The sequence below is a fragment of the Vidua chalybeata genome, chromosome 21 (assembly GCF_026979565.1).
Source record: "Vidua chalybeata isolate OUT-0048 chromosome 21, bVidCha1 merged haplotype, whole genome shotgun sequence".
Classification (NCBI taxonomy): domain Eukaryota; kingdom Metazoa; phylum Chordata; class Aves; order Passeriformes; family Viduidae; genus Vidua; species Vidua chalybeata.
Window position 1 is genome coordinate 9,122,118 of NC_071550.1, and position 16,367 is coordinate 9,138,484.

The window sequence follows — 16,367 nt, forward strand, 5'->3', positions numbered from 1 at the left end:
GCAATTTCAACCTTAGGCCCATGGAAGTGAGTTGTTTCTTTTCTACTGATTTCTAAGAAATCTTCCCATGCAAAATGCTTTGATTCAAACAGAAGCAAATAAGCACCATCATCATCTTGCATTTTTAAATACCAGAACCAAGAAATTCATCAAAGAGCAGGAGCAATTATCCTCATTTGACTTCTTTTCAAGGCTGGCCAGAAAATAATTGTAAGGAAAAAATGGTATTTAAAACTATCAAACAGCCAGAGCATAAATAGGAACTGATTACAGCAGTAATGACAAAATAAAATGGTAAGAAGAATAAAATGAGCAAATTAATAATATTCTTTTCCTTCACATATAACAAATGGGGTCCACTTGGCCTTTTGTCTTTACTAAAGTGGATTAAACTCCCAGTAAAAAGAGATTTCCACTGAAGGAATCCGGCTGCAGTTCAGTTTTTTCCAATAAATTGAGCAGGAAATTTCTTTTTTGTTGTGCTCGAGCTTCTCCAGCCCTTGGAGGTCTCCCCTGTAAAAGGGGTCTGGAAAACATCAGCAGCTCCCAGTAAAATGCAGAACCAAACTTTTTCGTGTTGATGCCAAAATTCCAGAAGAGTTCAAGGAACCTTTTCAGCAAATCCTTGTGAGGAATCCCAGAACAGAATCATGGAATGGTTTGGGTTGGAAGGACCTTAAATCCCATTCCAACCTCTGCAGGGACACCTTCCACCATCCCAGGTTGCTCCAACTCCATCCAACACTTGGATATTTCCAGGGATGTCTCAAACACAGGAATTTGGACAAATATTTCCATCTACACCTCATTTTTGCACCTCTAGGATCCAGGAAAAGTTGGGCCCAAGGCAAAGCTTTCCAAGGGTTTTGGAATCACAGAGCCTGTGCTTGTCCTCATCCAGGCATCCGAGAATCCCAAATGGATGTTCCTTCCTCCAAACCAGATCATTTTATTCCACCCAGCTCTTTCAAACAGCAAGGAAAGGGAATTCAAGCACATTTTTCATCTATTTAAAAGGATGCCTTTGCACTTGAATTCTCAAGATTATTAAAAAACAGTTCTTTCTGTGCACACACAGAAATAACTCATTAAAAATCATTAAACTCATCTCCTCATTAAAAATCCAAAGCGGGACATTAACACTTCACCTGGTGAAATCTATCCACGGACAGCTTAAAAAAAAAAAAATCCTCCTAAAACACAATTATTCAAAGATGAGGCCTTACAAAGAGCACCAAACGGAAAGAAATCCTTCATTAAACTCCTAATTAAGTGCTCAGCACTGAAGCCTTCGGCCAGAGATGGAGCAGGAGGGCTCCCAGACGGCACCACGGGATGCTCCAGCTGGACAGACAGACAGACACTGCAAAGGGGGAACGCTCTCCCAAGGAACCCAAGGTGCTTACGCTGCTATGGAGATGTTGGCCGCCGACATGGGGCTCACTTCGGCCACCTCCTTGGCCTTCTGCAGGGCCAGCTTCTGGTTGGTGGCTTCCTCCATCTCCTCCTCGTCCTGGGGCACAAAAGCAGGAGAAATCAGGGAATAAATCATGGGATAACAGCAAGCAGAGCTCCCCTGGGGCGTGGTGGCTGCCACTGGTGGGCTGCAAGGACACAGGAATTTTCATTTCGGGCAGGTTTTCTTGCAAGGAGCCCCAGGTTTGGTGCAGGTTGAGGTGAGAATGGCAAGGTTTGCTCAAGAGGGTTTTTTACCCTCAGAAACTTTCTTGATTCTGCTGGGTCTCCTCTCAGCACACAGCACTGGGGAAGGAGACTCTAGGGGAGCAGGAATGGGACAATTCCAGGTGGAATTCCCCATTTATCCCAGAGCTGTGTGTGTAACAACCCTCTAAAGCCAATGTCCTGCTGAAACACCTGGACAGGCTCCTAAATCCTCCCTGACCTCCTGCCAAGGGGACTTTTCTGAAACAATAATAAAAAACATGGATTTGGGACTGGTCCTGCTCCCATCAGTTGTTCACACCCACCTCCGATCCCTGAGGACTCAGAAAACAAAAAAAGAACCATATTAAATATAGTTTGTGGAGCAAAGCTCCTGCTTCCTGCATATCCCTGGATCACGAGGATTTTTAACCTCTGAAGATTGTACTCAGGATTTCTCTCTTCCTGCCCAACATGAAAAGCAGCACTAAAACTCTAAATTAAGGATCCTAATTAAAAAAAATTACAAAAATTAATTTCAAAAATTCAAAATGTAAGGATCTTAAACATTGAGGTGAGAGCAAAACCCAAGGAAACAGCCTGGTTACCCTTCAGTGGTCACCAAAGACAACTTTGCTGGAATTTTCTAACCAAAATAAAGTCAAATCATGGCAGGGTAAGCACAGAGCTCTGGCAGCAACACGGGCATCTCACAAATCCAGGGAAAACCACACTGAGAGCAGCCACAGGCTCTTCTGTCAGGCTTTATGGAATGGCACAGGTCTGCCTCTGCCCTCCCAGGGTGGTGCTGGAAGGAGTCATGATTAAAATAATGAGAACAGACAGATCTCCAGCTTTGGAATAGGAAATTATAGAGATTTATCCACCCTGAATTCCATCTGCATAAACAGCTCCTCGCTCTGCCTTTGGTGCTATTTGCTTCAACTGAACTCATTTGGAAACTGTTTTCCTTTTCTCCTTCAGAAGGAAAAAAAAAAAAAAAAGATGGAAAATTGATATAAAAAAATCGTTACCATATAAATTTCTTCTTTTTTTTTTTTCTTTTTTCTCCTTTGCAAATATTTGCAAGTCTATAACCAAGGCTAAATAAAAGACTGGCTGAGCAATTATACAAAGTCAATATCTCTCAGCTGCCAAATTCCAGTAAATTTATCAAAGCTTTGGGAGCTCGTTGCAAATCAAGGGTGTTTGGTTTAATCCTGGCCCCCAGCTCAGCCCCAGGTGCCTGTCCTTTCACCCTGCTGGGGTGGGAAAACAGCAAAGCACCACCCATGGACTGGGATCAATTCAGTGGATTTGGGAAAGAAGAAGCCGTGGAGAGAAGCAGAGAAAGGAATGAATTCCACATTTCCCACCCTGGGTTCTGCCATCCCCAGCCCAGCAGAGCTCCCTGCATGGAACAGGACTGGGACAGACAGATGTTGTCACCCTGTCTGGAATGTCCCTGGGCTCAGCTGTCCCAGCTGTGAGTTCCCAAGCCCCTGTGCCCCCCAGCTCTGCCCCCTGGACTCTGTGGGGTCACTGCTCAGCAAGAACAAAACATCCCAGAGTGCTTCCAACACAAATCCCACAGCAGCTCCTGGGAAGAAAATTAATTGTGCCCATCCCAATGCAGCAGAAATGTTATCCTCAGGACATGGGTTTTAAAAGGAAAAAAACCCCAATAAAAAAAAAATCTTTCAGGTTTTCCTTTCATCCTCCAGGTAAATTCAAATTATTTCTTCCTTTGAGGGATCTCCAGCAGCCTTAAAAACCAAAGGCTGCTGATTTTTCTTTCTCTGCCCCTAAAGCACCAGGTGCAGGTATTAAAACCTCTTTTGAATTTGTGGCTTCTGCTCCATTCTCCCGGGTGCCTCTGTAATTCTGCTGGATTTACATCCTTTAGGAGCAGCAAACGCAGCTGTTCCTCACTCACAACGAGCCCAGCCCTCAGCAGATGTTTGCTTTGTAATATCTCTGTAGCTCCTTCCATGCAGATACTGCAGATGACTCCAAAAATTCGTTAATTTTTTACCTGATATTTAAAATTCCAGCTCACACTGAAGCTCTGAACAGCTCAAAGTGTCACTTTCATTTCAGGGATAAAGCTCTTGCCCATAAGGACATCCCTGGTTTATGTCCCTTTCTGTTTTCTGGAGCTCTAAATCTTAATTTAAATCAATTTCTCACGGGGTAAAACCCATTTTTGGTGCTACCCATCACGATGTGCATCATTAACACTGAATTTTCTTGAATCCATTCAGCCAGTTAAAGCCTTTTCCATAGGGGAGCAGAAGGAGGGGGATTTATGGATGTTCAGCTCTTGGTTTGGCCACTCCCTTCAGTCCAGAATTTCTGGGCATTCCTCAGGAATTTTATGCAAATTCCTATCAAATTCCCACATCCCTCGTACATGTTTATATCCTGCTTTTTCAGGGATCCCTGGCAGTGGACAGAGATGAGAAAACACTTCCTGCTTGAAGATATTTAGGAAAATAAAGCCTCAGCTGTAGTGGGTTTACTCTCCAGTTTAATGAGGATGAAGCAGGAGCTGCTTGATGTCAGCAGAGACATTCTGGATGATCAGCAGAGAGACTTGAAAAGCAAATTTTGGGGGCAACTGCAGATTCCTCTCTAAGTGAACAGGAAGAAAAACCTGTTGATATACTGAAAAAAAAAAGCCTAAAGGTGAGGGAACCCAAAGGGATTCAGGAGAGTTCTCAGGAATGACTAAAAATTGGGTTGGCAGAGTTTGAGTCAGGCCAGAAGAGGACGAGCAGGAGAGGGAGCTGGGAGCAGATTTTTTTATAGATTGAAAGCAAAGGTGGGGATTCTTTATTTTTTTCCCCCCAAAATGAGTCATTCCTCAGCACTGGTGAGTTCTGTAACAGGCACGGGATGAGCAAGCTGCAGTTAAATATAGTCCTGGATCAGAGAGCTTCTCTTACGGGTCACAAAGGCCAAAAATGGTCAAATTGCCACATAAAGAAATCCAAATTAGCACCCAGAAGTGGGGAAAGTTGAGATGTTCCAGTCCTGAGGCAGGGAAGTTTTGTGTCTTCCCTAAACAGAGGCAATTTCAATTGCTCCTGGTTCTCCCACATTAAATTCAGCACTGATCTCAATTAACTCCACAGAATAAATGTCAGGAAAGTCTCCTGGGACCAACTGACTCCTGAGTAACTTCCTTGTATCTCTGGGCCATTTTTGGGGCTTGCATGATCGTATTTACTCAGCAGGAAATCCTCATTCTCCAGGTATGTGTCTAATTGAATTTCAGTTTTTCCTCTTCTTTAGAAAACCCCAGTGATTTGAGGGAGGGGGGGAGGGGATCATAAATAAAATTTTAAAATCCCACAAAAAATTTAATTTAAAAGTTAAAAAATAAAAAATAAATGTAAAAAAATCCCCAAGAGGGTTTTTGGAGAAGCTTTATGATTTGGCAATGCTGTTGAATCCATCAATATTTAATTAGACTTTATAAACATCCCCAAAGTCAGGTTTCTAACCATCCCTGTCAGCTGCTGAAATATTCACAAGAAAGCACTTAAAGGATTAAGAAAGAAGGAGGATGAGCTTCATTATCCAAGAATTGTGCTGGGCCTCATCTCTCCTCTTAGCACATGCAAGGGATGCCCATAAATCTGGGAGGATCTTTGCCTCCAGGCCGGAGATTTCTGTGAGCACAGAAACAGCTCAGCTGCTGAAAGGGAAAAAATTCCCATTAAAAAAAAAAAATTAAAAAATTAAAAGCTACAAAACAACAGAGAACCATTAAATACAGCCATGAGCAGCATTTTAAGGGAGGAGGGATGCAGAACACAGAATTGGAACAAAATTAAAATAATAAAAAATATTAAATTTAATTTAGAATAATAATAGAATTATTGCTAATAAAAATGTATTTATAATAATAAAATATTTATTATTATTATTATTATTATTCTTTGTAATAATAAAAAATCATTTTTGACCTAGGAGCCACCAGGCTGTTTGGAGGGTTTGTCAGGAAACAGCTCCAGAAAAGCTGGGAGCTGGAGCAGTCCTGCAGGAAAAGGGGAGATGGCAAAGAGCAGCTCAGCTACAGCAGGGACGTGGGTTTTGACTGGGAACTCTGGCTGGTTTGGTCTCCAGGGTGGGAAATTGGGGAAATCTCCGTGTCCCTGAAGTGTGGAGCTGCAGTGGGGATCCATAAATGTTGGAAAAGATCGAGTCCAGCAGTGCCAGATCCGCCCTCAGCGCTAACCCTGAGCACCACATCTCCGTGGCTTTTGAACAGTTCCGTGGGATGCTTTGGGGTGGGAGGACCTCAAAGCCATCCAGGACACCTCCCAGCACCCCAGGCTGCCCCAGCTCCATCCAGCCCGGCCTTGCACCCTGCCAGGGATCCAGGGGCATCAATTGCTGCACCTTTCCCTGAAATGAAAAACCACCTTTGCCTGCTGCTGCCTCAGAGAGCTCTGCCACTGGCAGGAGGAAAGAAACTGAAGTTCTAAACCACAACCACCCCAGGGGGGACGCTGCTGCCTTTGCCCTCAGCAGGTCACTGTGACTGGGGCTGATGGCAGCAGCACAGGAATGGGTGAGAAAAGCTAAAAATATGCAAAAAAACCCATTAATTCTCCTCATAAATCCACCAGAGTGCACCAAGAAATGAAAACTGTGCAATAACCCAAATGCCAAGGGCAACAGTCACAATCCTCCCTGCCCAGCCCTGGGCCTGAGCTGTTCTCCCTGGGAATGCTCCAACAGAAATCTGTGTCCAGCTCTCTGCATCCAGAAAAGTCACATCAGTGTCACTCCCATCCCCTGCCAGGACCTGGCTTTCTGCCTCTGATTTCTCTTACACCTGGGGAGAGGCAGGAATATCCCAACATCTCCCCTGAGTGCTCACAACAGCCTCTGCAAATTGTTTTGCCTGGAGCTGATTGGAAAATTTTAATTCTTTAATCCATCACCAACCTCGGCGAGGTAAGGGACACAAAGTGTGAGACCAAACGAAACACAAAATATTCACTGCAACCTGAAATCAAGAAACCTGCAGGGGAATAAACCTCTCTGCAGTGCAAGCTGGTCACCAGAGGGGCAGCAGGAGATGCCTCAGGTTTGAGCTTTTCTATTTTTCACATTTTGAGCTGCTTCAGTCTGTAAGTCTAGGATTCACATGAGGGGATGGTGAGCTCTGTGCACAGAGCAGGGACACAAAACAATTCCTGCTCCAGCTGGGCACCAAGGACAAATGATCCAAATCTCAGGCCCAGGGGCACAAACAGCGTGGGCTGGAGAGAGAAAAACAAGCAGGATGGGAGTGCCTGGGCTAAAGCTGGAATGGGACAATGAACTGCAAGGTGCAAATGGAGCAGAGCTGATAAAAATGTGAGATTTTGTGCCAAGCCCTGTTTTGTTTCCATCTTGGAGCCATCGGGGCAGAGCCACGGCGCTGGCTCCGCTGCTGCCAGGGTGTGGCCTCTGAAGCCCTTCAATAAATCCCCTCTTTATTCCCCTTAACTCCCTCTGGCCTCTGTTCCAGCTGCTTAAGGCACCCCAGGGCTCCAGGGGACACCCCAGGGTGTCCCCCATGCTTTGGAGGGCACAGGAATGTCCCACCTACCTTGGTCAGCTCCTGGGCGTTGGCCAGGTTGTCCACAGCAATGGCCAAGAAGACGTTCAGGAGAGTATCTGTGGGAGCAGCTAAGGAAAACCTCTTCACACAGCACAGGCAGCAGTCATTCCCTTCCTGCTGCCCCTCTTTCCCCCTCGGTGCTTTATGGGTTGATCCCTGGAAGCTCTGCCACCATTCCCAGCTCACCCACCCTGCCCAGAGCTGGCCCTGCAGCCCAGCAGGGCTGGACACTCATTTGTGTCCCCAGAGAGGGGACAGGACCACAGGGGTGTCACCCCATCAGAGGGGCAGGGTGGCACCTCCTGCTGCTCCCAGAGGCACCACAGCCCCTGCTTTTGCACACTCCAGCCCAGAAATGCAGATTTCAGCCTCATTTTCTCCTCTTGTTTAAAAGGACAACTGCAGGAAATGGGTCATTTTAAGCCAACATTTGCATTTCTATATACACAGAGCTGTATAGAGTCATGGAGAGCATGGCAAAATGAATCTCAGGTCATTGCTGCTGGGAGGAAAGGATCCTGGCTTATCTCACTGGAGTCAGGGTGACAGTGGGGCCACCCCATGAGCCCTACACAGAGCTCAGCTCCCCCAGAGCAGCACAGCCAGCCCCGTTAATGAGCTCTGCTGATAAAACAGCCCCTAAGCCCAGCCCAGAGCCCAGCTAAGCCAGGGCAGTGCCCCTGGCAGCCCAGGCCTCTCAGCAGAGCTCTGCATCCCATCCCTGAGACATAACACTGGCCTGGAATTATTTATTCCTATTTTACTTTCATTTTTCCACTCAATGATTTCAGCTTTTGCTGAGTTTATTGTTGCTATTCCAGCCTTGTGGCCGCAAAACAGCCCCAGAACAGCCATAAATCAGCTACCTCTGCACAGGGAAGGAGGGCAAGCAGAGCAAAACCACAGCAAAACCACTCTCCCAAGGAGAAAATGCATTTGGCTCTTGCACATCACCTGGGGACAGCGGAGTCACTCATTGCAGAGCTCTGTTTGCTCCTCCAGATAGGAATGTGCCCGGGAATGCTCCAGAAACCCACTGAAAGGACTGCAGGAGGTTTAGGAAACAAATCCAGGTATTTGCAGGAGGCTCCAGGAGAGCTGGAGAGGGACTGGGGACAAGGGATGGAGGGACAGGACACAGGGAATGGCTCCCAGTGCCAGAGGGCAGGGATGGATGGGATATTGGGAATCAGGAATTCTCCCCTGGCAGGGTGGGCACACCCTGGCACAGGTGCCCAGAGCAGCTGTGGGTGCCCCTGGATCCCTGGCAGTGCCCAAGGCCAGGCTGGACAGGGCTGGGAGTGACCCGGGACAGGGGAAGGTGTCCCTGCCATGGCTGGGGTGATCTCTGAGGTCCCTCCAACCCAAACCATCCTGGGATTTTCTGTCAGGTCCATGTTCTGGCCTTGAGCTGTGGGGTGGAAGGGCAAGGGCAGGACTGGGGTGAGGATGGTGAGAGGGGAAGGCAGAAACCCCTGCTGGGAGGGCAGGACAGGCGAGGGGTGAGCTCCGGGGGTGCTGCCAGCCTGCAGGGGGATTTTGGGAACCCGTGGCCACAGAGCCCTGCCTGTGCTCTCCATCCCTCAGAGGGCTGTCTGGAGCAGCACCCGGGGGCTGCTGACAGCAGAGGAGCCAGGAGGGCTGCAGGGCTGATCCCCCTGTCCCACCCAGTGTCCCTGCAGCTCCAGCCTGCCGCGGGTGCTGCAGGGCCCCGTCCCACATCAGGAAACTTCCCAAGGCAGGCAGGGACCAAAGCTGGCCCAAACCAGCAGCTCAAAGCCCCTCTGCTTCCCTTCTCCAGGGTTTTACCAAACAATTCAGCCCAGACTTCAGAAGCAGGCATTCCCAGCTCCAATTCCCACTGAGGAAGTCAGACATTTACTGTTAGATATTTACTGTTATTAGATATTTATCCAGTATTAGATGTTTATTTAGTATTATATATTTATCTGTTCTTAGATGTTTATATTGATAGTTGTTATTGTTAGATATTTATCTGTTATTAAATACCTATTATTAGTAAATTTTTAGAATAGAGACCCAACAAGGCCTTGTCAAGCCTCTAAAGCGGGGAAATGATGCCTCAGGTTTAGCTTTTCTATTTTTCCCATTCTGTGCTGCTTTAGTGTGTGGGTCTGAGCTTCACATGAGGGGATGCTGAGCTCTGTGCACAGAGCAGGGACACAAAACAATTCCTGCTCCAGCTGGGCACCAAGGACAAATGATCCAAATCTCAGGCCCAGGGGCACAAACAGCGTGGGCTGGAGAGAGAAAAACAAGCAGGATGGGAGTGCCTGGGCTAAAGCTGGAATGGGACAATGAACTGCAAGGTGCAAATGGAGCAGAGCTGATCCCAGTGAGAGCCCCCGGGAGCGCTCGTGCATTTTGGGACCATTTTGGTTCCTCTTGGGTGCAGCCCTGGCTGGGCTCTGGTGCTGCCCAAGGTGGATCCATGGAGGAGATCCTTTGAATAAATCCCTGCTTTATTCTTTAGCTCTGCCCAGTCTCTGCTCCAGGGCAGCCCTCTCAAGGCATCACCCAGAGCCTGGTGCCCATCAGATCTGGCTGCAGCAGGAGTTGGATTCATCCCTTTGGGTGTTTCTCCACCCTCCCTGACTGCCAAGCCCTGCAGGGCATGGACACAGAGCCCTGGGGTTTCACTGGCCAGGAACCAGCACTTTTCCTGGTTTTTACCCTTGAAAGATGATTCCTCAGGCCAGAGGGAGGTTTGGAATGTGATGACCATCACCTGCTCCTTCCTCCATCCCAGCAGGACAGCGAGGAGTGGGTGAAAACACCTCGATCCCAGTGAAGCCAGGGGATACAGAACAGGAAAACATGGTGCTGGAATCATCCCCCCTCCCACAAAGAGCCAGATTTGTCCTTTACACAGACATTAATCCCCTCATTTTCTCTGAGGGTGAGGGGTTGAGGGCACCCCTGGGCTGTGCTGAGTGTTTGGGGTTTTTCCTCTGGGGTGCTTCCAACAGGCTGGAAACACTTCCAAGCCTCCTAATAGGGAATAAATGTCTCAGCAGTACACCTGCCTCCCTGCCCGCTGGAAGTGGCTCATGTAACACAGGCAAACCCTGGAAACAGAATTAATTTCTTTTTATCAGATCAGCCTGGCCTGATCCATTTCTAAGCAGACACAGTCTGGCACACTTGGGTGTTTCTGCCCCAAAAAAGGTCCCTCAGTCCTCTCTGCAGGGCTGGGAGATCCCCAGATTTCTCCCAAACTCCAGGCTCTGGAGCCTGGAATCATCTCCTGCCTGGCACTTGAGGGCCATGGAAGGGCAGCATCCTCAGCATCATCCAAGCAGTTCCTGCTTTTTTTTTTCAGGCTCCTCTGCAGTTTTTCTTGGAGTTTTTTTTTTTTTTTTTTTGTTGTTGTTGTTTTCTTTTTTCTATTGTCTCAACAGATGCCTCAATTTATCAATTAAGTGGATAAACGTGAACGCAGGCATGGTGTGATTTCCTGGAAAATGGGCCAAATCCTGTTGCTACTTTAATCATAAAACTTTCATTAAACCATTTCTGGTTCCACACAGACTCTTTGGAAATGGAAATGTAACATGAGACACTTCCCACTTAGAAAAACAAACTTTTCCTTGCCATGATCCACTGAAAAAGCAAATTCTTCCCCCTCTCTCTGTGCTCACAGAACCTCACCTGCAGCAAACTCATCCTGCAGAACTCAGGGAGGAGTCAAAGAATCCCACCCGGCACATCCTCCTACCTTCCTAAACGCCCCAGTGATGTCCCAGGGAGCCAAGGAGCCACCAGCACGGGGCTGTGGGCAAAGGGCAAGGGAGAGGCACTGGAGATGTCTGGAGGAACTCAGGAAAAACCCCCCTGGGGTCACCTCAGCAGCAGAAGGGAAAACAGCTGCACCTGCCAGGATGAGATTTAGGGAGAAGGTGGGTAAGGTTTCCACTCTCCAAATCCCAAATCCATGGCAGGAGCAGCAGGTCCCCTCCTCTTGAACATCCCCTGCTCTTTCCCCGGCAATGAAAGCCAAAGGAGCAGGGGGAAGTCCCCTCTGGATTAAAGGTGAGGGAGGGAATGAATGTTCCTCAAAAACGCTGGATCTTGGCAGCTCGGAGGTGAAAAGTCCCTCCCTCAGCTGTGCTGTCAAGCCTGATTACAGCTTAATCTCATTTCCAAACGCCAAGCCCGGAGGATTTAGAGCTCTCGCTCCCTCCCTGCTCTCCTCTGACCCAGTTTTGCAGAGCCTGGTGTTTCTGGAAGGGGCTGTGAGGAGATGTCTGAGCATCACTGCCACGGCTCCAGGAACAGGATAAATCCCTGGGGACACTCGTGTGACAGGCACAGCTCCCACTGCCTGCTCAGCTCTTCCCTGTCCCTGCTCCTCATCCTGAAGGACAGAATTCCAGCCCAGCCAAAGGGCTGGAGCACTGCTGTGCCACCCACGGGCACCGATGTCATGGATGGCACGTTTTGTCTGCAACACTGCAGCTGGAGCAGCCCATTTCTGCAGGAACTCTGTCTTTAGCCCCAGTATTTCCCCCAGTTCACCTCTCCCTTTCTCCTACATCTCCAGCCCAAACAAGACCCCCAGGAAAAGGGGAATGCTGGGACTGAAACCAGTGAGAAGGTCGAGAAATCTTGCGGGAGCTCCCGGGTGGAACAGAAGCATTGGGAGTTCTCATCCCACCTTGGGACGTTCCCATCCCACTTTGGGGAGTTCTCATCCCACCTTGGGGAGTTCCCATCCCACTTTGCAGAACAAACAAAGCAGCCAGGGCTGCCTTGGCTCTACCACAATTCCTGGGTTTCCTGTTTTAGGGATGCTCCCTCTGGCTCCACACAGCTTGTGGTGGCAGCCACAGAATCACATGATTACAGGATCAATCACAGACTCAGAGAATCAATCACAGAATCAGTTACAGAATCACATGATGGCAGGATCAATCACAGAACCAATCACAGAATCAGTCATGGAATCACAGAATCAGTCACAGAATCAAAGAATCACAGGGTTACAGAATCAATCACGGAATCAATCACACAGTCACAGAATCACACCATCACAGAATCAATCACACAATCACAGAATCACAGAATTAACTAGGCTAGGAATTAAAAAGCCCTTTGAGATCAAGCCCACCTGACACTGCCTTGTCACCCAGAGCCACACTCAATCTCTCCTTAAACACGCCAGGGATGGGGACTCCAAACCTCCCTGGGCAGCCCTTTACCAATGCCCAACCGCTCCTTCTGGGACCAATTTCTCCCTAAGGTCCAGCCTAAACCTCCCCTGGTGCAGCTCAGGGCTGTGTCCTCACAGCACTGATGCTGTGGCTGCTTGGTGCTGGCACTGTCACAGGGACAGGGCCACCACAGCCCCTCGGCCCTCCTGGCTCTCCTCACACCCAGCTGCTCCATCAGGGAGCTGCTTTGCTGGTTTGTGTATAAATATAAAATCCAGCCTCCCTTCCCAAATCCCATGCCGGTGTCACTCTGTCCCTGCCTCCCTGGACCTCTGGGACACACCACCCCTTCCCCTGGGACACTGCGGGGATGAAAGCTCCCAGTTTCTTGTTAGCCTCGAGAGATTTCCATCTCTCAGAAGAACAAAACACACACTTCATGTGCCAAGGAATGAAGGCTTGGAGCACTGAACACTCCCAGAACCTGAAACCCAAGATCCAGAATTAAATTTTAAGCATTATGTGGAGATGATAAATTCTGAGCATTTGGGACAGCACAGCAGGTTGAGGTGCCCTAGACAAAGGCACCAAGAGAATGGAGCCTCATCTCCACCATCATCTACTCACCTTCACCAAACCCATCTCAATCCTCCCCTGACTAAAAACAAACTGTTTGTGAAGCTATTCAAGGTCCTGGTCTGACCTGCCCTCAATTATTTCTCCCACAATCTAAATTAACCCTTAATAGAACATTTTCAAGGTAAAACACAACAATTAAAATGAAATTTCTTTAAATTAAATGAAAAATTCTTACGTTGCCGTAAAAAAAGCAACACCACATTAGACAACTCACCTTCAGCGCTGTCAGGAGCAAAGCCACGGCAACAATTTGGCTTTTAAAGGATGAGGCTGTGAAAATTTAGGGAAAACTGGGGGTTTCTAGCAGCATGGGAAGGACTGTGCCACCAAGGATGCCCGTGGAAGGATACAGTTACCAAACAGGGTGAGGACGATGAAGTAGATGGAGGAGAACATCCCCGAGTGGACGCCGCCCTGCGACTCTATCCCGTGGTACATCACAGCGTTCCAGTCTTCCCCCGTCAGGATCTGCACAGAGCAGGGAGGGACAGAGAGGGTCACTCACAGGAAAGGGTGACCTTGTCACTCTCCACAGCTCCTGAAAGGTGCCTGTGCTCAGCTGGGGCTGGGCTCTTTCTCCAGGAACTGACAGAACCAGAGCACACAGCCTCCAGCTGCGTCAAGAGAAATAGAGGTTGGCTATCAGGAAAATGTTTTTCACAGAAAGGGTGATAAAGTTCTGGAATGGCTGCCCGGGGAGGTGGTGGAGTCACCATCCCTGGGTGTGTTTAAAACAAGCCTGGATGTGGCACTGGGTGCCAGGGTTTAGCTGAGGGGTTGGGGCTGGGTTGGACTCAATGATCTTGAAGGTCTCTTCCAACCCAGGGATTCTGTGAATTCTGTGAAAGGAAGTTCTGGGGGAACCAGGCAGAGCAAAGCTACCAAGGAATGCCCCTGGGAAATGAGGAGCACGTGGGGGACACCAGGCACAGCATCACCAGATGGGGGAGGGAGAGATTGTCCCACTCTGCTCTGGGCTGGGGCAGCCTCACCTCCAGTGCTGGGGAGTTTTGGGTGTCTCAATATCATAAAAAGATCTAAAGCTGTGAGAGAGTGTCCAAAGGAGGGGCACGGGGATGGGGAAGAGTCTGGAGGGGCCGTGAGGAGCAGCTGAGGGCACTGGGATTGTTCAGCTGGAGCAGGCTGAGGGCAGAGCTCCCCGGGGGCTGCAGCTCCTCCCGAGGGGCAGCTCCCATCTCTGCTCTGGGACAGGGACAGAAGCCAGGGAACGGCTGGGGCTGGGCCAGGGCAGCTCAGGCTGGAGAGCAGGAAAGGTTCTTCCCCCAGAGGGTGCTGGCACTGCCCAGGCTCCCCAGGGAATGGGCACGGCCCCGAGGCTGCCAGAGCTCCAGGAGCGTTTGGCCAGCGCTGCCAGGGATGCCCAGGGTGGGGTTGGTGGGGCTGGGGTTGGACTGGGTGACCCTGCCCTGCCCCTCTGGGTCACCTGCCCACTGCCCACCTCGACCAGGGACCCTCACACAAGCAGAGGAAACAAAAATCCACGTTCTGACCCTTCTTTCTCCCCCTCTCCCTTTCTAAGCCATGCAGAGGTCCCAGGTTTCACCAGACCCGTGCAGGGCGCTTCCCACAGCCCCAGGAAAGCCCTGAGCTCCCAGAGCAGTGCCCTGAGTGGGAGCTCTGCCAGTGCCAGCCCCTCTCATGCCCTTCCTACAGGCAGGGCTGGGTTTGCTCAGCTCCCCCAGCCCTCACTCGCTGTCCCCAGGAGCTCTGTCACCTCCTGCCACCCCTCCTCTGCCCCTCGGGGCTGGCAGAGCCTTCCTGCAGCTGGAATGTGCCTGGGCATCGCTCCCGGGCACCACGACCACTGCAGGGGCTGCACACCACGGGCTCCTCTTCAGTTTCACCAGGTTTGACCCAGGGGGCCACAAAGCCCCCAGAAAATCCCCAAACAGAAACAACAATTCCTCTGTGTGTGAGCGAGGAGAGAGCAGGGGACAGCTTGAAGGGGACTCTGGCCCTCCTTGTCCTTGGGCAGGGACAAGCACAGAGCTGCACCTCTGATTATCGACCCAGGGCTAATTAACAAATAGAGGAATAACAGGAAAACTAATCAGTGTGCAAGACCCCAACAAGCCCTGCCATGCTAAATGCTCATTTTGCACCCGTTTGAATTGCCTGGCGTTCCTTTCTTCCCAAAATCCGGAATTCTGGGCACATTAGCACATCCTCTGCCTGCCCTGGCAGAGTCAAACAATGACCACTTTTAGTGCATGAAAACACTGGGATATGAAGATGCAAGTCCTAAAGAGAAAGTTGTCTTTGGGTTTAGTAGGTGAAAAAAAAAACCAAAAAAACAAAAACAAAAAAAAAAAAAGAAGATAAAAAACCCCAAGCCTGATGTGTACTGTAGTAATGGGGTTCCATGTGCACACAGGATGCTTGGAATGACTGAAAAATCCAGTCTGCAAATTCCAGTCTGCAAATTCCTGCCTGCAAATTCCAGTCTGGCTGTCAGCTGCTGAGAGAGAGGAAATTTCTGGCTGCAGGGATGGTGCTGATGACAGCATTGGGCAAGAGTGAGTCTAGACACAAGGACACCCAGTGCAGACACCAACTCCTCTCCCAAATGCACAATTCAGCCTCAAATAATTCCAAAATCAGGATTCAGACCCAACACTGCTGGAGCTACTCTGGATTTGCACCACAGAATATGGAACAGGGCTTTGGGCTTTCAAATCTGCCACAATTATGCAAAGTATTGTCCACAAATGCGCATTTACAGAATTTCCATGAATTCACAGCTGCTCCTGCTTTCTGGGAATAGCCATAAAGTGATTTCTGATCACACAAATATCATGGAAAGGGCAACCATTGGGAACTTTTCTATTCCCAAGCAGAAGACCAGAATTTGCCAGGTATGACAAAGTTCAGCAGGGTCTGGGTTCAAAATCCAACTTTTGGATTATTTAGGAGTGGAACAAAAAGTTCAAGGAAAAAAAAATAACAAAAAGAGGGGTTTTTTGGGGCTTTTGCAGAGAGATAAATAATCTAAACTGAGCAGCCTGCCTGGACAAGCTGAGGATGCTCCCTGAGGCCCTGGAAAGAGGAGCTGTGTCCTTCCCACTGTCACCCATCAGCTGCAGGAATTACTTCAGTAATTAGGGAGCAGCCTGAAGGATCCAGGATCTGCTGGCTCTGTCCTCTAGCAGTTAATGAAATTCCTTCTGCTCTCTCAGGTCTCTTTAGGGATGCTGTAAGGAATTTTTGCTGAGGAGAGGGAAGGACAGCACTGCAGAGGGAGAGGCACA

The 16,367-nt window shown here is 49.1% G+C and overlaps 1 protein-coding gene across 2 annotated transcripts in view; it reads right to left on the bottom strand.

Annotated features, from left to right (window-relative positions):
* Positions 1 to 16,367, bottom strand: part of CACNA1B (calcium voltage-gated channel subunit alpha1 B) — a 298,976-nt gene that overhangs the window by 91,840 nt on the left and 190,769 nt on the right. For both annotated transcript variants that reach the window (XM_053961845.1, XM_053961844.1), the window contains exons 17-19: positions 13,449 to 13,566; positions 7,274 to 7,341; positions 1,407 to 1,513 (exon numbers count right to left, since the gene is read on the bottom strand). In XM_053961845.1, coding sequence (XP_053817820.1) covers positions 1,407 to 1,513; positions 7,274 to 7,341; positions 13,449 to 13,566 — 293 coding nt within the window. The remainder of the gene's footprint in view (positions 1 to 1,406; positions 1,514 to 7,273; positions 7,342 to 13,448; positions 13,567 to 16,367) is intronic.